Source organism: Hypanus sabinus, chromosome 29 (genome assembly GCF_030144855.1).
Source record: "Hypanus sabinus isolate sHypSab1 chromosome 29, sHypSab1.hap1, whole genome shotgun sequence".
Lineage (NCBI taxonomy): Eukaryota > Metazoa > Chordata > Chondrichthyes > Myliobatiformes > Dasyatidae > Hypanus > Hypanus sabinus.
In genome coordinates, this window is record NC_082734.1 from 15,887,818 (window position 1) to 15,913,161 (window position 25,344).

The window sequence follows — 25,344 nt, forward strand, 5'->3', positions numbered from 1 at the left end:
TGTAATTTGGAAAACAGAAGCCAACAAGGTTCCACAAAAAGCATCAAGATAACAATATGATAATTCTCTTTTTTAAGAAAAAAATGTGATTTTGAAGGATAAATGATGGCCAGGAACTTCCCTACTCTTTAAGTTGTGCCAGAGGACCTTCTATCACCAAGAGGACAGGAACCTCAGCTTCACATACAACACAAAAGACTGCAGAGCACTCCTTAATTAACTCAGTGGTCATTCTGAAGCATGCTCCCTAGTCAATAGTGTTCTGGAAGCTCACTTGAAAACAAACACAAGTACGCTATAGCGACTCTTGCCATTAAAAAAGCCTTCAGGTAGGTGCTCAGCTGGACCATCAGCTTTGATATTAACAATTCAAAGCACTGAATTGCTTCTGGGAATTCTGAGGGAAATCCCACCTACAAAGGAGAACTGCAGCGACTTCCCAAACTGAGACAGTATGTTTGTACAATATCATACAACTTCTGACAGCAAGAATGCATGCTTTTTGTTTAGAGATCAGTAGCCATCATAGCAGGACATGGTGCTGCATTGTATGAAGTGCAAGAATTATACACCCCTATCATTTTGAAAAACTCCACCTTCTGGAAGACAATTCCACATGTTTTTGCTCTACAAAATACAAAGCTTGGCAACTCCTGTGGCTGATTCCGTGCTGAATGTAATCCCATAGGTTGTCCAATGCTGCAACACACATTGTTGGAATAGTTGCAAATGGATCAAGTTCCTTTGAACAACAGATCAATTATTGGGTGCAGAATGCAGAAAGCAGCTGAAGAGAGTTGACGCCTTACAGCTGTTCAGTCGTGAAGCTTCAAGGTTGCCCCAGAAAGCACCAGCAACACCAGTACATTAACTCATGTGAGAACACAGCAAACCTTTGAAGATACAAATGTTCTCCCAGCCAAGCCACAGAAAACTCTCACTTCATTGCTGACTAGAGAATAAACACATTTCACAAAATGTAAAAAAATAAAATTTAGTTTCAAAGAATGGATTCAGTCAGGTTAAAAAAAACCCAATATAACCTGCACATTCAGCATCAGGCCAAAGATGTAACACTAAATTCGTAAGCTAGAACAAATCAGAAATCAATTCCCCACGTATCAACACAGAAATGGACCCTCAGGTTTAACTGGCACCTTCACAAGAGAGCTTAAGAAGACATAATGAAAAAAAAGGATAGAAATTTATTAATAGAATCATTTGATATTCCAAGTGTACCTCGTGGAACTTTGTGTGTCTTTCAGGACAGGTAGCAGAGGCCAAATGAAGATAAAATCCACCTCAGAATACCTGTAACTCCAAGCAGAGCAGGCTGCACTGAATAGCCTTATCTCATTGAAGATTTTAAGTAATTGGCAAAGAGATGCCCAAACTCCTGTAAGATTACATGAACCACATTAGCAGGTTTCACATATATTACAGTATTCGCAGGTGACAGCCATGCTGTGGATTGAGGAATTTTGCAGATGAAGAACACATATTAGATGCCAAGGACCTGAACAAGAAATATTCGTTCTAAAATAAATACTCTCTTACTCATACTTATCAGGAGAAATATTATCTTAAAACAAAATTCAAACACAGGGCCCTTCCAAGGATTGATCTGGCATCTTTCAAGTGCAGCAAACAACCTTCTGGTCAAACTACCTCCAGTTACAAAGAGGCCTTGAGATTTTGATTATTCAGTTTAAGCACTGATATCACTTGTGTGATTTGGAGCAGAGTGGTCCAAGAGAAAGGGTTCATGAGACTCACATCTCACCCCTTGGTTTTCCTGTCCGTTTTCTCCTTTGTGATTTTGTGGTTTTGCCTTTGATGGGAGGTTGGACCTTATCGTGAGAATGTTTCCTCTTCTTTCTTTTCTTATTTCTGCTTGCTGTGTGCAGTGCAGACGTCAGCGAAGAAATCCTGGTAAAACAAAAAAGTTATAGTTGTTTCAAAGTCTAAACCATTGTGAGGAAGCTTCAGACTATTTAAAACGAAACATGAAACCTAGCCTATTTAATGTACTTTACTAGTAATAAGGAAATACAAAGAACACTGGTGTTTACATTAACCAGTAATTTGAATTGTTATTTTTTAAAATAATGATTACAAAGTAAATGAAATTATAAACTATTGCGCACTTCTTATTATTCAAGTTGTTAAAATATTAATGTTTAAGGAAAGAATTATTAAATAAACAGCTGGAAGTCTAAAATGATTCTTTAGGACATGAATTACATGACAGAACAGAGCTGAGAGTAGAATGTGTGACTTAAATGACTTTTTTTACAAGCAAAGGGTGTAAGAAATAATTTGAAGTGTAGATAGAAGGAATGCTGTTTCTGAGCTATGGTTACAAGACATTCAGACATACAAATATATCAAATTAAAAGATCTGTAGGAAAAAATAAAGAAAAGGGTGGAGGGAGGCAGAGATTAAATCATTAAGGATCAGATAGATTATGATCAGGAATATAATACATGAACTAGTGATCTGTGTGCAATTGGAACCTGTAATTTTACATTTTGATGATGTGTTTTTGGGCCAACTCAGTGATCTGGTGCTTCTGGGGTCTCGGAGAATTCAGCTAGTTGAGAACAGAGTGGGTGGCTTGGCAGAGCGCAAACCCATTACTTGCCAATTAAAGTGCCAAGCAAGATTGAAATTAACAAGGACAAGAGTGGAAGGCAGGCAGGTGCTCTGCATTGCCTGCCTGTCTTTGATCGGTCTCCCTCTCACTCACTGCTGTCAGAGGAAGGACAAGGGGTCTTGGGCAGGGTTTGATCGGTGTGGCTCATAAAGCAGACTTGTTTTTAGAGGACTCTGTGTTCATGTGTAAGGTGTTTCTGGTTACTTTTTTTTTAAAATTGCTATTTTGCGTGATTTTGATCTGGGTGCTTTGATGCGGACTGCCTCTGTGGCCTGCACACGACACTAAAATGAACTGAACATTCATAGACCGTATCAAGGACTCTGCAGTTTGATGTTAAATGTTTTGTGTGTTATTCACTCATTTTTTTGCTGATTGAATGATTTGTTCTCCCACACATTGTGTGTTTTGACATTTTCTTTGAGCAAGTTCCATGGTGTTTGTTACATGGCTGCCTGCAGTAAGAAGAATCTCAGTGTTGTATACTGCATACACAGTTTGATATTCAATCAGATTCAGTTTATTATCATTTAGGTACCACAAATGCAATGCAGTTAAAAAAGGAGACAACGTTCCCCCAGAATGATATCACAAAAGCAAATGACAAAACAGACTACACCAGAAAATCCACGTAATGTTTGGCAATCCCCAATCCAGAGTCCGGAGAAGCTGCTGCGTATTAATATCGTGCTGCCGTTTAAATTTAAATGTGCTTTAAACTTAGTACATTTCCTTCCACTAAGTCAGGACAATACAACCTCTCTAGGAAATTAATCCTGCCGAATCAAAAGACAGAGGTACCAGGAAAGCTAAAAATAAAGTTAATGATAGCATGAGCAATGAAAATAGAATAAAAGAAAGACTAAGATTCTGAAAAGAAAGGGGAGAGAAAATATTAGGTGAGAGTATCTCCAGGAAGATAATCAATCCTGGGGAACAGGGGTGTTTGAGAGGTCAAGTACAGAATCCATCTGGTTAGAGTGAAGCAAGAATGGAACTACCAAGGGCTTTCTATAGACCACAAAATTGTGAGGAGAGATCGGCAGGCAAATTAAAGAAATTTACAAGAAATGGAGTGTGGTGATCACAGAGAAGGAGTTTAGTTATCCCAATATTGATTAGAATAACATTAAAAGGGGAGAACTTTCTTAAGGAGGCATTATTGGATTTGGTTGTTGAAAGAGTTGGACCAACTGGTCTGTCTGTCAGTGGAACATTAGGTTTAGACCAGGGGATCCCAACCTGAGGTCCAAGGCATTAAAAAAAAAGGCTGGGAATCCCTGGTTTAGAATAATAATGGGAAAGGCCAAACAACCACCAAATTTAGAACTATTTAGTTCGGGATTCTGCAGATACTGGAAACCAGTCCCAATTAAGGATCCTAGCCGGAAATGCTGACTGTTTATTCCTCTCTGTAGATGCTGCCTGACCTGCTTTCCTTCAGCACTTTGTTTGTGTTGCTCTTAATTTAATACAATGAGATTCCACTTGGAGGAAATATGGCCAAGAAGAGATCTGTAGAGGTGTGCCTGACCATCACTGGCTTAAGATAGATAAAAGGAAGCCAATCTCCATTAATAAGTAGCCCAAAACCATAATCAAAGATTTAAAACTGAGCAAAGAATGCTAGGGATGCATGAAGAAAATAATTAATTTAGTAGTTCAGTTATGGAATTCACTTTGTAGAGATGGTGATTAGAATTAATACATGCTTTCAGAACAGAATAATTTGTCGATCTGTGGGGAACAAACAGGGACAGGATCTGATGGGAGAGCTCTATTAGGAATTGGCACAGACTGCTTTTACAGCATAATTATTCTATGATTTACTTGCCTTGAATGCAGAGGATTATGTGATAAACTAACTGAAGTGTTTAATGTGATTAAGTGCATTGATAGAGTGAATAGAGAATCTATTTCTTCTGATGGGAAACTTTAGAACAAGCCAGTAAAAACAAATAATAATAATTTGGGATTGGAAACAGCTTGTTCAGGGTGATTCAGGAAACAATGCAAGGACTAATGCAAATATCTAGAACTCCCACATTTCTACATGTTGTGAGAAGCTGGAGGGTTGGTGGTGGATGGTGGTAAATCTAAACATACAGCATTGAGATTATTAATCAGTCAAGGGTATTAAGATTTATGGAAGCATGAAAGTAAGAATTGAGATTAAGATGTATTCAGCCATGATCTAACTGAATAAGGAGCTGACCAGCTACAGTGGGTGTGAAGTGAGTGGGCTTTTGTTCTCATTCTGCAAATTTTTGATCAGATACATTGAAAGCTGCAGGACACTTGACCTCACATCAGCAATACTAAAATAACTTCCATTACTTGTATTTACTAGCATGGGAAAAGTAGTCAGATCACAATCCCTCAGTGATCACCAGATCTGTAACCTACTGCTTTCTGGCAAATCAAACTCTTAAATGCACTGCTAAGACAAATCTCCCCTGCCCGCAGTGGCAAGGGGACTCTGATCCAGTGAAATCCCAAAAAAAGGGAGCCTGGGAGGATATACAGTGTGAGCCTCAGGTCTTATAATGAAGAATGGGGATGGACATCGATGCACTACATAAAAAAAGAGGGTAAAGCAGATTTTAAGTACAAAAGTCTTTTGACAGTACTGTAACATCAATTTACTGCTTGCAATTTACATTACGAACTGGACTGGTTCTTGTTTGAATTAATATCTGCTATATTCACATAACTCCAGAATACTCCCTAACAAGCATAAAAGGCATCGAGGTCATCAGGGAATGAACCTTCCTACCTATATATATGTGCCTCAGACTTTTGCACAGTACTGTATTTCTAAATATACTTTCCTCTTAGGCGATTAATTCCTTGTGCCCTTACTTGAGGTGACAAGCACAAAAAAGGTGCAATCTTAAAAGGAACAGTGATAAATGGTTCCCAAGTGTTTCTCTGTCAGTCACCTGGAGGAATTCACATTACATGTCAAAGCTGAATACATAGACTCTGCCACACACTATTAATTGACGGCTGAAGTAGCTTGCCAGTGGCCCATCTTGTCAGATCTAGCTAGGAGCTTGGTAGACATGGCACTGCAAGACAGAAAAGACTGAACAGGGATCTGTTCTACAGGACATCACATATTCAATTTAGCTGCACCTGACCTCTAAATAGATTAAAAGTTTACCAAATGATATGCTCCAAAATACTCCACCTACTTTGCAGATAATATGGGCTCAGCTCGTTTCTTCGGTAATGGGTTGTTGGATTTCACAAGTGTTTCCTCTTCCACATCATTCTCCTGTGCCTGCTCTTCCTCATTTTCTTCCAACTCCAAAAATAAGAAAAGATAACCACTTAAACACAATTAGTACATAGAACACAGAACAGTACAGTACTGAACAGGCCATACCAATCTTATGCCATTAATACTAAAATTCTCTGCAAATACCTCAAATCCCTTCATTTTCATGTGCCTATAAGCCTCTTAAATTCCATGAGACTGCCTCTGAATCCACAATTACCCCGGTAACCCATTCCAAGCAACTACAAATCTTTGCGTAAAAAAGTTGCCCTTACTTCGCCTTTAAAATCCACCCCCCCCCTCCCACCCCGTACGTAACCTTAAAAGCATGATGTCTATTGTTTGATATTTCTACCGTGGAGAAAATATTCAGACTGTATACTCCATCTATGCCCCTCATAATTTCGATAACATCTATCAGGCTTCCCCCGGCCCTTGAAGTTCTAGGGAGAGCAAGTTTGTGGAACCTTTCCTTATAGATCAAATCCTCTAAATCAAGCAGAATCTGGGTAAATATCTTCAGTGCCCTCTCTGCACCCTTCCAACCAGAACTGAACACAAGTACAGTCTGACTAAAGTTTTCTAAAGCTGCAGCTTGACTCTTATATTCAACTCCCATTTCAGAAAAGACAAATATGCCATACAGCTTTTTTACTAGCTTATCAGCTTGTGTAGGCACTTTCAATGAACTGTGGATCTGGACCCCAAGGTCCTTTTGTACCTTGACGTTATTCAGGGGTCTCCCATTAAGTGTATATTTTCATATTTCATTTTACCTCCAGAAGTGCAATTCCTCACTTTTCCCTGGATTAATTTCCATCTGTCCATTAAACTCTGAACATGCCTGATCTATATTCTGCTGTATTCTTTGTTAGTCTTTTACATTGTCCACAACCCCACCCAACTTACAAATCCACCCATCTACATTTTCATCCAAATCACTGATATACATGAGAATCAGAATTAAATTTAATTTAATTGGTATATGTCATGAAATTTGTGGGCTTGTGGCAGCAGTACATTGCAATATATAGTAATAAAAATATAACTTTTATATATAAACAAGTGATGCAAAAAGAGAGCAAAAAAAGGTGAAGTACTGTTCATGGGTTCATTTTCCATTCAGGAATCTGAAGGTGGAGGGGATGCTGTTCCTGAAACAATAAGTTGGTGTCTTCAGGCTCCTGTGCCTCTTCCTTAATGGTAGCAATGAGAAGAGGGCACATCCTGGATGATGGGGGTCCATAATGATGGATGCTACCTTCTTCAGGCATCGTCTTTTGAAGATGTCCGATGCTGGGGAGGCTAGTGCACATGATTGAGCTAGCTGAGTTCATAACTTCCCGTAGCTTTTTCTGATTCTGTGCAGTGACCCCTCCACACCAGACAGTGATGCAACCAGCTAGAATATTCTCCAAGGCACACCTGTAGAAACTTGTAAGAGTCTTTGGTGACATACCAAGTCTCCTCAAAATCCAAATAAAATATAGCCGCTGCTGTGGCTTCTTTGTAATTGCATCAAAACGTTGGACCCAGAATCTGTGCACCTCGATGAAGCATAAAGCATACTCCATCTCATCTACCTTTAAAAGACTGAGCTGTCTTGTCTTTGCAGAGAATAGTGAAGCTATTGGGCCGCAGTGATGCAGGGGATAGCCACGTTTCTGTAAAGCAAAGTACACAGCAGTCCCTGATGTCCCTCTGGTACTGCAGTCTAGCTCTGGGATCTATTTTCCAGAGACTCTATATTCACCAGCAGGATAGTCAGGAGTGGGGGTCTAAAGCCTGTGTTTCAGTTGTACCTGCAGACTGGCTTGGCTTCCACACTTCTGTTTCCGTAGAGGGGAAATGCATTCACAACATGAATCCTGCCGTCCAGGGTCCACTGATATTGCTAGATTTGAATATTGATAATTGTTTAACAATGTTGCTTACTGAAGTACTTGTGGCTGAGTCTGTGGATTCCTAATTGGCAATCTTTGATGATTCCCTTCAGAGCTGCACACATAGAGTCATTACTTATTGGCGCCATCTTGAGACAATCAGAGGTTGCCTGTTGATCATAACCAAAAGTCCCCACAACAATAGTTATGGATCTCCAGAGTAATAGCCTTCTATTCCTACTGTCTCCTATGGGGAAAGCAGTTTTGAATCTAAACTTGCAATTCACCCTGGATCCGAGACATCTTTACGCTCTGCATCAACCTACCAAGAGGAACTTTATCAAATGCCTTACTGAAATACATGTAGGTAAAGTCCACTGCCTCACTCCATCAACCTCTTTTGTCACCTCCTCAAAAAACTTGATCAAATTTGTAAGGCATAGCCTGCCTACACAAAAACATGCCTTTCCAAATGTGCACAAATTCTATCCCTCAGTATCCTCTCCAAAGGCCTCCCCTACCATTGTGAAGCTCACTGGCCTATAGTTACCTGAATTGTCCCTTGAAGAAAGACACATTTGCTGCTATCTAATTCTCTGGGTCCTTGCCCGTTGCCAGGGAGGACACAAAGATCTTCATCAAAGGCACACCAATCTCCTCACTTGATTCTTTCAATATTCCGGGATTATATGCCAAAAGGCCCTGGGGACTTATTCACCTCAAAGCTTTTTATAAGACCCTGGACTCTCTTCTTATTCTCAAAACGTTACTGCACATTTGCATGCCCACCTCTGTCTTCACACTACTCCAAATCCTCGTCCTCAGTAAATACCGACACAAAACACTAATTTAATACCTTTGACGCTTGCTCTGACTTCCAAGAACAAATTCCCTTCTTTTATCGTTGAGTCGACTTATCCTCTCCTTAGTTATCCTCTTGTTAAAATGCCTTAGGACCTTCTTGATCCTGCTTGACAAGAACATTTCAAGGTCTCTTTTGGCCTTCTGAATTCCTCCTGCTATGTTTATAATCCACAAGAACCCAGTCTAATTTTTGCTTTCTAAACCTTATGAATAATTCATTTACATTCATAGCACAAAGACAACTTCAGTAACCCCAACACTTGGTCTCCAGTGGCAGTGAGGAATAAAGGAATACCTCCAACAGTGTACATTCCTCAGTTATGAGCTTGAAGAGCGAAGTAGCTGCTCAGATTGAGTTTATTTCCTAATGAAATTTGAGGCAGATTAAAATGCATAAAAATATAAATTGTGTAGAAATAACAGCTCTGGAATAACAGATAGAGTTGGGGCAATTTGCAAGTTATCAAAATGTGATATTATCTTATAAAGTGGTAGATTTTAAGACCATAAAGGTAGCAGTGTAGAGATACGTCCCTACCAAAGGCATTCCTTCCCTCTGCTAGTCTGCAGGTCACCCTTAGGCAAGGTGTAGCACCTGCTTAAACCCCGATCAGAGTCCAGGGAGCCATGGGAGCAGGTGGTGGATGATTATATGAGCAGCTGTTGCATATCACAAGTCCAGGTTATATAACCACTGACAACAGGCACACAACCTTCTTGACAGGTTCTTGATTGAATGTGGCATCAAAGGTTACAGGGAGAAGACCAGGAACTGGAGTTGAGGGGGAGGAAAAAAAAAGGATCAGCCATGATTGAATGGCGGAGCAGACTCGATGGGCCACATGTCCTAATTCTGCCCCTGTGTCTTATGGTCTTATCTCTGAAGAGTATTGATATTTGCTGGGGTTACCCGTCTAATAAAGACACTGCCTAGGTGGCGGCAATAGCAAACCACTTTTGTACAACCATTTGCTAAGAACGATCATGATCATGGAAACACCATGCTCGCCAACGTCATATGACACGGCACATAACGAACAAACAGTAAGATCATAAGACACAGGAGCAGAACTAGGCCACTAGACCCATCGAGTTGCTCCACCATTTCATCATGGCTGATCCATTTTCCCTCTCCAGCTTTCTCCCCATATTCCTTCATGCCTGGAGTCATTCACCCTAACTCCTCAAAATATCAGATTTTGTTTGATGTCACTTCTGGGAAATGCCTTGCACCTTTTACTATGTGAACTGTGTTATTAAAACGCAAGTTGCTGATGCACAAGTACCTAGAACTGAAATTCCTCCTAGAGTTGTTGATTGAACAGTACTTAAAGAGTCACACAGCACAGAAACAGGCCCAACATGCTGGAGGAACTCAGCAGGTCGGACAGCATCCATGGAAACAAGCAGTCAATGTTTCGGGCCAAGTCCCTTCGTTGTCCAGCATGTTGTACATGTTGCTTTGACCAAAGCATCTGCAGTGTACTTTGTGTTTACAGAAACAGGCCCTTTGTCTCACCAAGTCAGCAATGAATATCAAGCAACTATTTACACTAATCCCATTTTATTCCCTCACGTTCCCATTCACTCCCCCCGGATTCTACCACTTATACGTAAAGAGTAAGTGGTTGGTGGTGGCTAATCAACCAACCACCCATGCCTTTGTGATGGGGAGGTGGAATTATCTGCTCTGTAAGATTATATAGCAGTGTAACTGAATACAGCTTTATTGGTCCTCGACTAGTGGATTCTCAGCAGGAGAATGAAGAAAGAGAGCAGCAAGCAGTAAGTCCAGAAGAAGGGTCTTGGCCCAAAACATCAACTGTTTGTTCATTTCCATGCATGCTGTCTGACTTGCTGAGTTCCTCCAGGGATTTGTGTGTGTTGCATTGGATTTCCAGCAACTGCAGAATTTCTTGTGTTTATAGCAAGTACTAATAGTTTCTGGAAAGTTTCAGGTGCGTCCCATTCGTCAAAACTGACAGTATTATGATAGCAAATGTCATAGTGGCAAACTTTATATTTATGTGTCTGCAGAATTTCTTGTGTTTATAGCAAGTAGTGATAGCTTCTGGAAAGTTTCAGCTCTGTACCATTCATCAAAACTGACAGCATTATGATAGCAGATGTTGTAGTGGTAAATCTTATACTTATGCTAAAATATTCAATGTTTCTAAGATCGTTACCAATCAAATAATTTTGCCCTTGCCTCTCCTTCAGTTTCAACCATTTAGTTACCTGATTGGCACAATGGAGGAATAAATTGCTGCCAGCCAAATCAATATTGCTGATTGTTGTCACGGTGACTGTGTGATTTGGATGGTCATATTGAACAGACTCTTTCTTGGAGGTTGCCAGTTGATCCAACTCATCAGCTTCCTCTGCAAATAAACAGGAAACAACACAACCATCTTGAAGCATATACATTCACAGAATGCAATGGGTACACAGTATCTAACAGGAATTAAAACTGTACTGGGACCTTTTGAGATCTGAAACATGTCAATAATCTACATTTACATGGTCTTCAATCTGATAAAATATCCCAAGCTTCTCAAAGGAGCACAATAAGAAAATTTTACACAGATACACAATATGGTTAGACAAGGTGACCAAATTAAAAACAGGGCAAAATGTAAAAATTAAAGCAGTTTTTTAAAAGTGATGAGTGAAACAGAAAGGTTTATGAAATCCAAGAACTTGTGGCTTTGATACCTGAATATAAATGGAAATAAGTGAAGAAATGCAAGTTCCTTTTGTGCACACATTTCCTTACATCGATATTAAGAGTAGCAGAAGGCCATTTGACCCTTTGAGCCTACTTTGCCATTTAAGAGCATCACAGTTGATCCCATATTCCTTTATCACTTTAACCCTGAAAACATAAACCTGATTTCTTCTTTAATATATCTTGGATTCAACTATACCACAGGTTCACCAAACTTTTGAATGAAATTCCTCATGTTGGTTCTAAATGGCTTACATTCAGACTTTACCACAATTAGGATCTCACTTCCAATCTGTCTAGTCCCATTAGGATTCTCAAACTTCTACAAGGTCCCCTCATATTCTTCTAAATTCTAGCAAACAGAAGTCCAGTCACTCCTCTGTTCATACATCAGGCCATTACTAGAACACCATGGTACTCCATGAGCTACTGCTTGCCAATTGGAAAAAGACCCATTTTCTTTCCAGTTTGCCAACCAGTTCTTCATTCCCACATGCTACTCTCATGTGGAATCTTGTTAAAAGCTTTTTGAAAATCCAAATATACCACATACACTGCTTCTCCCTCTAATAGTTCCATACTCAAATCCTGCCTGTAAATTTGTCAAGCACAATGATTTCCCTTTCATAAATCTATGCTAACTTTGGCCAATCTTTTCACTCTCTATATCTCAGGCTAACTAATCTATAGTTCCCGGTTTTTTCCCTCCATTCTTTTTTTAAAAAAAAAGGGAGTTACATTAGCTACTGCCCAATCTATAGGAACCTATGCAGGGTCTGATGAATGTTGGTTAATGACCTGCAGTCGTGAGGTCTGCCGAACCATTGAGCTACCCTGGCTGGAATAAGTTAGATGATCCCTTACTTTTTGTCATGGAGGGCTACAAACTGGATGTCCCAGATTCCATTCCAAGGACAAATCAAAACAGCCACATTAAAGTGAAGAGCATGTTCAAATCAAATGCTGATATTTCAATGAATACTGCCGGCTCTTTCAAAAAGATTGTATAAAAGGGAAGTACTCTTCAATATCCTTACCAAAACTATCCCAAAACCAAGATAACTAGATTCTCTGGACAGTAACACGTCATAGTTTGTGGGACCTTGCCATTCCCAAACTGGTTACCTCATCTACTCTAGCAGTGGGTACAATTCTAAAGGATTTCTTAGCTATAAGGAACAGTGAAACATTTTCAATGGAAATGTTTCCAGTCAAGTAGGAGTGTCCTTCTCAGTTGATTTGATTGATATCTAATCTTCTCTTGAAATTGAACTTGTACGCATCACTTGTACTGGGAGCTCATTCCACACTCTCACCACCCTCTGAGTGGAGAACGTTCCCCTCACCTTTCACCCTCAATCCATAACCTCTGGTTGTAATCCCTCCCAGCCTCAGTGGACACATCCTGACACATAAAAGACAAAGAAAGCACTTAATAAAGAGCAGAAGAGGGGCTGGGAGGAGCTTAGCATTTCCAAAGACCACTTCCATTTCATGACATGAAGATTATTCACGAGGGATGTCAGATGCAGATTTGCACATGGACAAATGACATGAAGCTAGAAGACTAACAGAGCCTGTATATAACTTCATTCCCAATGAGTCAGGAGAGGAGTGGGAAAAGATTCTGCACAGTTTTAGTCTATTCATCAGCACGCTTCAGTCATGAACGAGAGCCTGGACTCCAGCTATTGAACTCCAGGGTCATAGATGTGGCTGGGAAATGGCTGGTGCTGAGAATGTGCCCTTAAAACAACACCCAAGAAAAACCCTGGCTGTGTAGTTCAATTGTACGTGAAATCAGCATCTACTTTAATTAAAAAATGCAAGTTACCCAAAGCTTCTTGTCTTTCCTTGTACATCTTCAAATATTCTTTACGCCTCTGCAAATCAATAAAAGGTGAAGATTAGGAAATATTATAGAATAATTCCATTGTGACTCCCCAACTTTCACTGCTTCATTACAGGCAATCTAGAACCAAACTCTGCACTTCATTTTTTTTAAACAAATGTTCTTGTCATACTGCCATGGACCATAAATATAAGATGGCCACTGGGGAAGTCAGAAAGAAAATCCTTACTCGGAAACAGAATTCATTAACAGAGGCAGTAGTTGAGACCAAGACAGATGCACTTAAATATGCATGCGAGAAAGGAGTAAGTGGATTTGATTGAACGGGTGAGTCATGGTGAGATAGAAGAGCTCACGGAGCGACCACTCTCCGCTGAACATCAGACTCCTCAGTAGAGATCATTAAGAGCACCAAATTTCTTGGTGTTCACCTGGCGGAGAATCTCACCTGGTCCCTCAACACCAGCTCCTTAGCAAAGAAACCCCAGCAGCGTCTCTACTTCCTGCGAAGGCTGAGGAAATTTCATCTCGCACCCCCCATCCTCATCACGTTCTACAGGGGTTGTATTGAGAGCATCCTGAGCAGCTGCATCACTGCCTGGTTCAGGAATTGCATCATCTCGGATCGCAAGACCCTGCAGTGGATAGTGAGGTCAGCTGAGAAGATCATCGGGGTCTCTCTTCCCGCCATCATGGACATTTACACTACATGCCGCATCCGCAAAGCAAGCAGCATTATGACGGACCCCATGCACCCCTCATACAAACGCTTCTCTCTCCTGTCATCTGGGAAAAGGCACCGAAGCATTCGGGCTCTCACGACCAGACTACGTAACAGTTTCTTCTCCCAAGAAACTATCAGACTCCTCAATACCCAGAGCCTGGACTGACATCTTACTGCCCTATTGTCTTGTTTATTATTTATTGTAATGCCTGCACTGTTTTGTGCACTTTATGCAGTCCTGGGTAGGTCTGTAGTCTAATGTAGTTTTTTTTCTGTGTTGTTTTTTACGTAGCTCAGTCTAGTTTGTGTACTGTGTCATGTAACACCATGGTTCTGAAAAATGTTGACTCATTTTTACTATGTACTGTACCAGCAGTTATGTTCGAAATGACAATAAGAAGTGACTTGACTTGACAACATAAAAATCAGAATTGATTAAATCAACAGAAGAATGTGCACTTATATCGCAAATATCTTGCAAACCTCTCAACCTCTGTCACTTTAACCAAGCTTCTGGCCACCTATCCCAATGCCCACGTGGGTCGGAATGTGATCTCAGTTGCAGGACTGCCTTCAGATCACATACTTCCACAATACTGGAAATACAAGCAATGTGGCAGACTGTAACATCATCACAGTGGCTGTTGGTTTTGTTGATCTCCCCTCTTGCTGTGGAAAAGGTGATACCTCGCTGACCCTTGTCAGTGAGAGAGAGAGAGAGAGTGCCTGCGGCATGTCAAATTGTCGGCTGAACAATAGTTTTTGTTGAACTGCAGATCATGGTCTGTTCGGGGGCTTTGCTTGGTGGGTGGTGGGCACTGATGCTTCTTGCAGAAATAAGTGGGGGGAGGGGGAAGGTTGATGCTTTGCTGCTGTTTGTGTGTGGGGGAGAGGGAGCTTTGAGTTTCTTTTTCTGTTATTCATTCTTTGGGGTTCTCTTCTGTTTTTGTGGATGTCTTCAAAGAGTAAGAATTTCAGGTTGTATACTGTAAACATTCCCTGATACTGAATGGAACCATTGAACCATCTCCAAAGATTAATAGAAAATTTAAGTGGATTAGAGCAATAGTGTAAAGATTAGGCTAATAGTATGCAATTGTGTTATCAAGTTAGCTAGTCAATAAATAGGAAACACTACACAGGTGTCCCCCGTTTTTCGAACTTTGCTTTACGACAACTCGCTGTTACGAAAGATCTACATTAGTACCTGTTTTCAATAACCAAAGAGGATTTTCGTTTTCACGAAAGAACTTTATATATATATGCTTTATATGTGTGTTTACTCCGAGAAAAACTACAATGACCGTGAAGCCTTGTGCGGGCAGTTGTTTGCACATGCATGTACATGCCATTATTATTTCTCCAAATCAATTTTGGCTCGCTGTCTTCCCGAGTTTGATAAGTGAAACTACACTGTACATAATTTCTACTTTATATGGGGTGTATATTTATCATATCATCCTTGCTTTTACTATATGTTAGTGTTATTTTAGGTTTTGTGTGTTATTTGCTTTGATTTGGTAGGCTTTTTTTGGGTCTGGGAACGCTCAAAAATTTTTCCCATATAAATTAATGGTAATAGCTTCTTCACTTTACAACATTTTGGTTTACAAACGGTTCCATAGGAACGCTCTACCTTCAGATTGCAGGGGAAACCCGTAGTATCCCTAAGAGAGAATGTGGGAAATTAAATTAACTATGGTTGCTACTTCCAAATCTTTTCCAATAACCATGCACATTGGTGATGGCTGCCTAGGCTCTTCCTATCAAAAAATGGGCAATGAAATCTTGGAATTGCACAAGATGAAGAATATTGATGGTTAAAAACGTGGTTTCAAGAAGGGCGTGGTTTCAGGAGAGCTTAAATGTCATTCTCTTATTCCTGAAAAAGACATCTTACATTTTAACACAGACTAAGTCAGCTGCAAAATGTTTCAGTCACACTCTAAAATAGGCACTAGATTAATTCGAGTCTTTCTTCTTATTCTGAATAAAGGCAATGGGAATTATTTTTTTCTCTCCAGTCCCAGATTCACAGACTCACAGCATCTACAGTCACTTTTCTGAGAACAACATTCTGTCTATTCTTTCTCAAAAGAGCCACACAAAATCTCCATGAGTAACATAACTTACACATCCTATTGCAGCTAACAAGGGGCAAAATGAGGATTGAATCTGGGACTGTGACATATGCAATATTGATTACTGCCATTTTAAGAATTATAGCATGGGATCACTGCTCTTTATGGGTATGAATAAATAAGTCATTTTCAGGTTGAGAAACTTAACTAGTGGAATGCCACGGGCATCAGTTCCTGGCCATAGCTTTTCCCAATAAATAACCTTAAAGTGTTTTTAGCCAGCGGTGTTAGTGGGGATAAGCTCCAACTAGCTATAAAATGCTCCCAACAGTGTACATCTCAAATAGCCTCTGACAACCAATTCCAGCTCCCGGCCTTTATGTGTGGCTTAGCTACTAAGCCCTGCAGAACCGTCTCTATCGACAAAAGAAGAGCAAAGGTTTGTTACTGGTCTTAAAACCAGTCGCTTCGGGAAGATGGGACTCGTCAGCCATGGTTACAGCTACCTAGAAGGAAAACTCTGATCTCCAAATTTCACTGCCTTGGAGCTATACCGACTTATGGGGAAAGCTTTAGGAGTAAACACTGAGGAAAAATCTGAAGCTAGAGTTCCTAAGGCAGTCCTGCATTGAGTTCAACGCTGACTGGCAACTCCTGCGACGCTGAGGATGCCAAACTGTGTCGATTTCTGCCGTTTCTTTGGATTCATCAGCTGTGTGGAGAGTGGGAGCCAGCTTCATGGGCTCTCCTGCCCTGGTTTGCATAATAACACGTATATCATGCAGACAACTAAGACGTAATATCCATGGTCGATCCCAGTCAAAAGAGACCAACCACCTATGTCATCAAAGGAGCTAAAAAATGCTACTTCATTTTTGTAAAACAACAGATTGTGGAAAATACTTTTGCTTGTTAGCTCAAGTAAGTGGGTAATCTCCAGTAAGTGAAGAGGTATTGACACAGGGTCTATTACGGTCAGTGGAGAATATCGAGTTGCTAATAGCTATCAAATGCACAAAGTCCCTAATGGAAGCCAATGCACCAATAATTCACACTGCAAACACTTTACAAAATGATACCTCAAATTGTACCAAAGAATGGTACAAACTTGAATCACCCATCCACATTAAATCTGTAGTTCCAATGGCGATCAGTTTATTTCACATATTAGCGGCTGAAAATTAGTGTGACATTATATTGTCATATTTTTATTAAGTCTTAAAATTTAAATTCTACCCTAAGCAATCTGAAGAATAATAATTACTCACAAAGAACATGAGATAGATTTCCTCGTAATAATCATAATTTGCACCTGTGATTGCTAATTGTTCATTATGTGCCGTATTGTATGACGTGGGCGATCATAGCGATGAGGTTTGCTCTTGGCAAATTTTTCTGAAGAAGTGGTTTGCCATTACTTTCTTCTGGGCAGGGTCTTTACAAGGTGGGTGACCCCAGCCATTGTCAATATTCTTCAGAGATTGTCTGCCTGGTGTCAGTGGTCGCATAACCAGGACTTGTGATATGCACCAGCTGCTCATACGACCATCCACCACCTGCCCTCATGGTTTCACGTGACCCTGATCGGTGGGGCAGGGGGCTAAGCCGGTGCTATACCTTGCCCAAGGGTGATCTGCAGGCTAGCCTTATACCTCCTTTGGTAGAGATGTACCTCCACCCCGCCACTCCTGTAATTACTAATACAAGTGCAATTTTCCCCTTTGACCAAACTTTTGGTTGTCTATCCTATGACCCAGGAATTTTGCAGAGTATGGTTAACAGTGCTGGGATTTCCGCAAATCCCAGTGCTGGGATTTCCCAAGCCTGCTGACAGCTGTTCTTCGGCATTTGTTCAACTACATTTTCCACTGAGCTCCTCAGAATCCAAAGTGACAGAGGATTCCCGTCAGTCAGGCTCCAACCTGCAGAACGGAGAAAGCCTGGGAAACAAAGCAGGCCACAATCTGGAAGTCTGACATAAGCCCACCAGTGAGGAGATAGCTGGCAGATCTCCATGAAACTATCAGCCAGTTCAATTAAATTGATCAGTTGTTAAGAAATGAAGTAGCATTAATATTTTTATATTTTTAAAGTGAACACAATCAAAAACTATTTTTCATTGTGAAAGAATCACACAGTACTGAAACAGGCCCTTCAGCCCATTACATCCATGCCAACCAACCATTACAATCTTATTTATCATCACCTGGCTATTCAACTGGACTTCTAGATACTTTTAAAATATTACAAGAGATCCTGCCTTCAAAATCCCCTCAGGCAGTGTGTTTCAGATTTCAAACACTTTCACGATGGATAAAAGAAGTCTCAGATCTCTAGATGAGCACATGAATTATAGAAAAATTGAGGACTATTTGGGAGCAAAGGGTTAGATTGCTCTGAAGAGTGTGTTAAATTGTGGGCCGGAAGGCCTGTACCATACTGTAATGCTCAATGCTCCTTCAATCTTTATCTCTAAATGCTTAAGATTTATATTCAATATTTTTAATGATTGTCTAATTTAAACTGTTATTCTGAATATCCTTTGTTAGTTTAGACATTCAGATAAACCAGGGGTTGAGGTAATGTCAGTTTCCATTTCTTTCAGTGGGTTCAAGAAAGGGCCTGTTCAGGAACTTTGTGGTACATGTCATCCTCAGATTAAAGGGAGGGGACCATTCCTGCGACCTAAACAGTCCATAACTCGGAAATGCAGCCTCGAATGGAGTTTTCACATGGTTGAAGCTGCTTGATCGCCATAACTCACCAACAAGAACTAAGACTGGTGGTAAACGAGGCCCTCACGGTCAGATCCTTTCTGTACAGACACCCTCGGAACAGCTGCAGTGGGAGGGAGACAGTCACCCATTGCTTTGCAGACTGTGCTGAGAGGGTGCAGAGAAGGATGCAAGGGTCTTTGTCTCAAAGCAGCTGCATAAAAGGAATCTCTGTTCTATGGGCTGTTCCCAGGGACATACTCCAAGACAGACATCATGTGCTGCTGGAAAGCCATCAACTCAGTGAAAGGCACCCATTGGGCTGCCCAAGACTTGCTGGTCCCTCTGCATAGTGGGATGTCCATAATGGAATGCTGCCAACTTGCAGAGTCGAGGCTGAGAGATGCATTGTGGTACAATCACCACAACAGCTCCGTGGGGAAAAACCACAGTCCAGTCCCACTACCACACCATGAGGGACTGTGTCAGGTGCAAAAAACAGTGGAAGAGTAAGTCACCCCAGGAGCCCACAAGAGGTAACGATGCTATGGCTGTAAAATGATTTAAGTTAGCACTAATGAGTATGACCATGAATGTAAAAGTATTACACTGCTTCTTCTCTTGTATATTGATGTTTTATTATAAGCAAATTATTTATGGGATACAGCGTGCAATAAGCCCTTCCAGCCCTTTGAGCCAAGCCTCCCAGCAATCCCCTGATTTAATCCTAGCCTAATCATGGGGCAATTTACAATGACCAATTAACCGGTATGTCTTTGGGCTGTTGGAGGAAATTGAAGCACCCGGAGGAAACCCATGTGGTCACAGGGAAAACATAAAAACTCATTACAGACTGCGGCTGGAATTGAACCTGGAATATTGATACCGTAAAGTGTTTTGCTAACTGCTACACTACCAAGCCACCTAAATTAATAAATATTACTTATATTTCAATAAATAATATTTTTGAAATATTAAAGATGATTGCAGCCTTGCAGCACCCAGCAGATTGACCCCACTATTGTCCCAAACATTCATTTGTTTGTAGACTGTACCTTAGCTGGGTGTTCAAAAGCATGTGGAGGATCTGTAAATAACACCTCCACAATATACGGTACTGGCTTCCCTTAGCATACCCGCTTTGCTGCTGACAAGTTCTGGGTCAATATTAATTTGTGTGAATCAGATTTTGATTAAGCATTGTAATTTTGTCATGAAAGCAATACCACTGACTCCAAAGATTACAATACTATATGTTGGTCATGAGGTTCAATTGAATATTAAACTAGATGTTTTCACATTTCTGTTCTTGGCTACCTAGTACAATTAATCCTTTCTCACCTCCTCCTTCACACGTTTGTGTTCCTCCTTCAGTTTCTTTTTAATTTCTTCCAAGGCCTGTTTCCTTCTCTCTACCTTTCGCTTATGAAAGCCAGTGAGAAACTCCCTTCAATACAACACAGAAAAAGGTAACTGTCAAAAAGGGTCAAGAAATTGAAATTAATTTACAAACATGTTAAAGCACCTGTACACGCACAAAAATCCGAAGGAGCTCAGCAAGCCAAGCAGCATCTGTGGAAAAGAGTAAACAATCGACTTTCCGGGCTGAGACCCTTCATCAGGACTCTCCTGTATACAGCCTAGGCTTGGCCATTCCATCACTAACAAGGCCCTCGAAAAGGCTAGCACAAATGTCATTTCTCAACAGCCTCTCACCACTGTGGAAAGTGGAAATTTGGAAGTTAGTGCCTTTGGTTCAGATTAAGGTTGCACAGGTGTGAGGAAATTAGGGGAGGAGTGGCAAGGGTCTTACTGAGAAAACAAAGATGGTTGTCGGTTTCATCTGTGGAAATTATCAGAATCCGATTTAATGTCACTAGCATATTTGTTATATGACATCAGTACACTGCAATACATATTAATATATAAATAAATCAATAAACACACAGATATGTAATATATTTTATATAAATTAAATAAGTAGTGCAAAAAGAAAGTAGTGAGTTAGTGTTCATGGGTTCAATGTCCATTGGCTCTGGGCCTGTATTCACTAGAATTCAGAAGAATGAGGGATGACCACACTGAAACATATCGAATGGTGAAAGGCCTTGATAGAGTGGGTGTGGAGAGGACGTTTCCTATGGTAGGAGAGTCTAAAACCAAAGGACACAATCTCAGAATAGACAGGCATCCTTTTTAAACTGAAGTGAGTTGGAATTTCTTTAACCAGTGAGTGGTGAATTTGTGGAATTCATTGCCCCAGGCAACTGTGGAGGCCAAGTCTTTATGTATATTTGGCCTTGATAAATTTGTGACTGGTCAGGGCATGAAGGGATACAGGGAGAAGGCAGGGGATTGGGGCTGAGAGGAAAATTGGATCAACCATGAAATTGTGGATCAGACTCTATGGGCCGAATGGCCTAATTCTGCTTCTCTATCTTATGGCCTCATGGGGACAGTGGCAAGATGATCAGAGAAATATGGAGAGGGAAGACAGAGAACACTCAACATGTGTCAATGTCCAAATAATCAAATATCTGCCCTCCAACATAATGTCAGGTTTCCAAAACAATTTGCAACTTTTGAACAAGTGTGTCCTCGTGAAACAAGACCCATACAATATGAGGCAACAGAGGATGGTCAGGATGAGGAAACTCCATGGGATCAGTGACTGATCCTTGAGCAGCCACGATAATCATTGCACGAAGTATGGAGTTTTCAATTCCTATTCATTTTAGTTTCACCAAAGTTCCTTGATCAGAATCAGGTTTATCATCATCGGCATGTGACGTGAAATTTCTTAACTTAGCAGCAGCAGTTCAATGCAAAAAAAAAATCTAGCAGACAGAAAAAAATAGTAAATAAAATAAAACATAATAAACAAGTAAATCGATTATGTTAATTGAATAGATTATTTTAAAAATGTGCAAAAACAGAAATACTGTATATTAAAAAAAGTGAGATAGTGTCCAAAGCTTCAAAGTCCATTTAGGAATCAAATGGCAGAGGGGAAGAAGTTATTTCTGAAATGCTGAGTGCGTGCCTTCAAGCTTCTGGATCTCCTACCTGATGGTAACAGTGAGAAAAGTGCATGCCTTGGTGCTGGAGGTCGTTAATAATGAACGCTGCCTTTCTGAGACACTGCTTCCTAAAGGTGTCCTGGGTACTTTGTAAGCTGATGGCCAAGATGGAGCTGACTAGATTTACAACTTAATGCAGCTTCTTTCGGTCCTGTGCAGTAGCCCCTCCATACCAGACAGTGATGCAGCCTGTCAGAATGCTCACAGTGCAACTATAGAAGTTCTTGAGCAGATTTGTTAACATGCCAAATCACTTCAAACTCCTGATCAAGTATAGCCACTGTCTTGCTTTCTTTATGACTACATCAATATGCTGGGCCCAGGTTAGATCCTCAGAGATTTTGACACCCAGGAACTTGAAGCTGCTCACTCTCTCCACTTCTGATCCCTCTATGAGGATTGGGATGTGTTCCTTCGTCTTACCCTTCCTGAAGTTCACAATCAGCTCTTTCGTCTTGAGTGCCATTTTGATGCTGCTGCACCATTCCACTAGTTGTTATATCTCACTCCTGTATCCGCTCTTGTCACCACCTGAGATTCTACCAACAATGGTTGTATCATCAGCAAATTTATAGATTTGTAAATTTGAGCTATGTCTAGCCACACAGTCATGCGTATACAGAGAGTAGAGCAGTGGGCTAAGCACACGCCCCTGAGGTGCATCAGTGTTGATCATTAGAGAAGAGGATATGTTATCACCAATCCGCACAGACTGTGGTCTTCCATTTAGGAAGTTGAGGATCCAATTACAGAGGGAGGTGCAGAGGCCCAGGTGGGAATGATGGTATTAAATGCTGAGCTAGAGTCGATGATCCTGACGTAGGTGTTTGTGTTGTCTAAGTGGTCTAAAGCCGTGTGAAGAGCCATGGAGATTGTGTCTGCCGTTGACCTCAAGTCAGTCAAACGCTGCTGTCCATCATGGTCACTTTACCTCAGGAATTTGGAATTTTTGGTCACCTTGAGATGAAGATTTCAGCTGATAATGCCAAGTTATATCCACAAGAAGCAAATCACCAGTCAGTGGCCATTCATATTTCTACTCACATTCAGCTGAATAACTGTTACCAAATCTGCCATGATGAAAAGTCACCAATCCCAGTCAGTACACTGGCTGTTCTATCAACTGTGAAGATTGCACTTTATTAGAATCATGTAGCAAGGGAATAATTCATTCTGCCCATCTGATCCACACCTGTGGGCACCTTTCTGTGTTAACCCGATTGGTCCATGGCCTAAGATTGATGGTCTTGATCTAGAGTGAGCAACCAAGCTTCAACAATCCTCCTGTGCATGCGCGCGTTTACTTCAGGTACTCTGGATATAAGTTAGGTTCAAACACAGATTCTGCAGATGCCGGAAATCTTGAGCAACATACAGAAAATGCTGAAGGAACTCAACAGCATCGAAGGAAGGGAGAAAATCGACCATTCGAGCCGAGGCTGTTCATCATTTAACTTGCCACGAAGTGCCATTGAGTGGTGGGTGAATATACCGGACAGAATTGATTACTAGAAGGTAAATATGAAATGCAACCGAGAGGACAGCGGGGAGATCCACCCTAGATTCTGTAAGACAAATAGCCATTTACGTGGTCAGGGAAATGGTTCCCTCCTTGGGGTTCTGCCTGTCTATTAAACATTTGCATCTACCACTTCTGAAGCGCGGTTACTATTTCCTAACTTGTAGAAGGCCCACGGAGTGCTCTGCAGTATCCTGGCTTGATTAAATAGATCAATTCAGATTAGACGGACGGAAGGGTCTTTTTCTCCCCTCCAGAAGGACATCTCTTACTCCGCGGGCCAGAGCTTGCACGATGTGGCTGGTCAGTCACATACCCCGCCTCGGCTTGCAAGGGTGTTGAAATGGGGATCGCCGGCGCTCCTGCCCCACGTCCGGCCTGGGCGCTACCTACCCATCCCTTCCCCGAACCTCACCTCCTATCCTCCTCGCTGAAGGTGAGCACAGAGCGTTTCCGACCCCTGCCTGGTCCACGGCCATTCCTCGGCGCCATATCCCCCGTTCCTCCTACCCTTCCCTTCCTCTGTGAACGCACGTTGCTATGGGCAACAAACAAATCCTTCCGGGCTCTGAGCGGAATCCCGTTCCCCATACAAACGTTCCACTTCTACTACCTCAGCAATTCGTCTCTCAGCAAATATAACCTTTATGGAACCTTGCAAATTATGTTTAATAAAATGAAAGAATGCCTTCCAGCCAGAATAGTGAAAGAAATTATTTTAAAATATTAATTTATTTTCTGGACAAAGAAAGACCAGTCTAAGCATCTGTTTCTGTTTTAAGCCCACACAAGGCATGTTCCACTCACTAACACTTAATATTAGAACTATTGTGACTGAAAATCGAATACTAAGAAAAAAAATGCCTATGATCAAAAGAAGCTTTCCAAGTGACTCTTTCTCTATCAGCTACCATCTCATGGACCTTCTTGTTGAAAATCCTCAATGATTATCGTCCCGTGGCACTAACATCTGTTGTAAAAAAAAGTGTTTTGAGAGATTGGTTATGAAACTTCTCAATTCGTGCCTGAGGAGAAGTCTCAGTCCTCTCCATTTGGGTCTGCTCCATTTGCCAGCCGGCACAACAAATCAACAGTAGGTGCCATTTCATCTGTTCTTTACTCAGTTCTGGAACATTTGGACAGTGTAGGTGCATGCATCCGGATGCTCTTCATCGACTACAGTTCGGCATTTAACACCATCATCTTCCCAAAACAAATCAATAACCTCAAACACAGAGGCTTCGATACCTATTTATGCAACTAGATCCTCGATTTCCTCACGTCAGGACCCGAGTCAGAATCAGAATGAAATTCCGTTTTAATACCACAGGCATATATAATGAAATTTGTTATTTTGCAGCAGCAGTACATCATAATATAAAACTATAAATTGCACTATGTGTGTATATACATATATATAAAACATTAAATAACTAGTACAGAAAAGGAGGGAATAAAGATGTGAATAGGATTTGTGGGTTCATTGTCCATTCAGAAATCTGATGGTGGAAGGGCAGCATCCATCATTAAATACCCCCACCATCCAGGCCTATGCTTTCTTCATGCTGCTGACAAGCAGGTACAGGAGCCTTAGGTCCCAAGGCACCAGGTTCAGGAACAGTTATTACCCTTCATCCATCAGGATCTTGAACCAGTGTGGATAACATCACTCACCTCAACACTGTACAGATCAGTGAACACAGCCTATGGACTCACTTTCAAGTACTCTATAATTTATGTTCTCAGTATCTATTTATTTATTTTAGGGTTTTTTTTGTATTTGCAGTTTGTCTTTATTTGCACATTGATTGTGTGACAATCTATGTGTGAAGTTTTTCTATTGATTCTATCGTTCTGTGAATGCCTGCAAAAATGTATTTTGTGACATACAGTATATGTACAGCACTTGAAAAATATTAACTTTTGCTCTTTGTAAATACCATAGACTTGAGTGCTTTG

At 40.9% G+C, this 25,344-nt stretch overlaps 1 protein-coding gene across 1 annotated transcript; it reads right to left on the reverse strand.

Annotated features, from left to right (window-relative positions):
• Window positions 1–980: 980 nt before the first annotated feature.
• Window positions 981–23,932, reverse strand: nol12 (nucleolar protein 12). The gene is made up of 6 exons (XM_059953755.1): window positions 23,801–23,932; window positions 20,128–20,233; window positions 13,250–13,298; window positions 10,926–11,068; window positions 5,855–5,967; window positions 981–1,929 (listed from the first exon to the last, which is right to left on the reverse strand). The coding sequence occupies exons 1-6, from the start codon at window positions 23,875–23,877 to the stop codon at window positions 1,773–1,775; spliced, it is 645 nt and encodes a 214-aa protein (XP_059809738.1). The 5' UTR covers window positions 23,878–23,932; the 3' UTR covers window positions 981–1,772.
• Window positions 23,933–25,344: the final 1,412 nt, after the last annotated feature.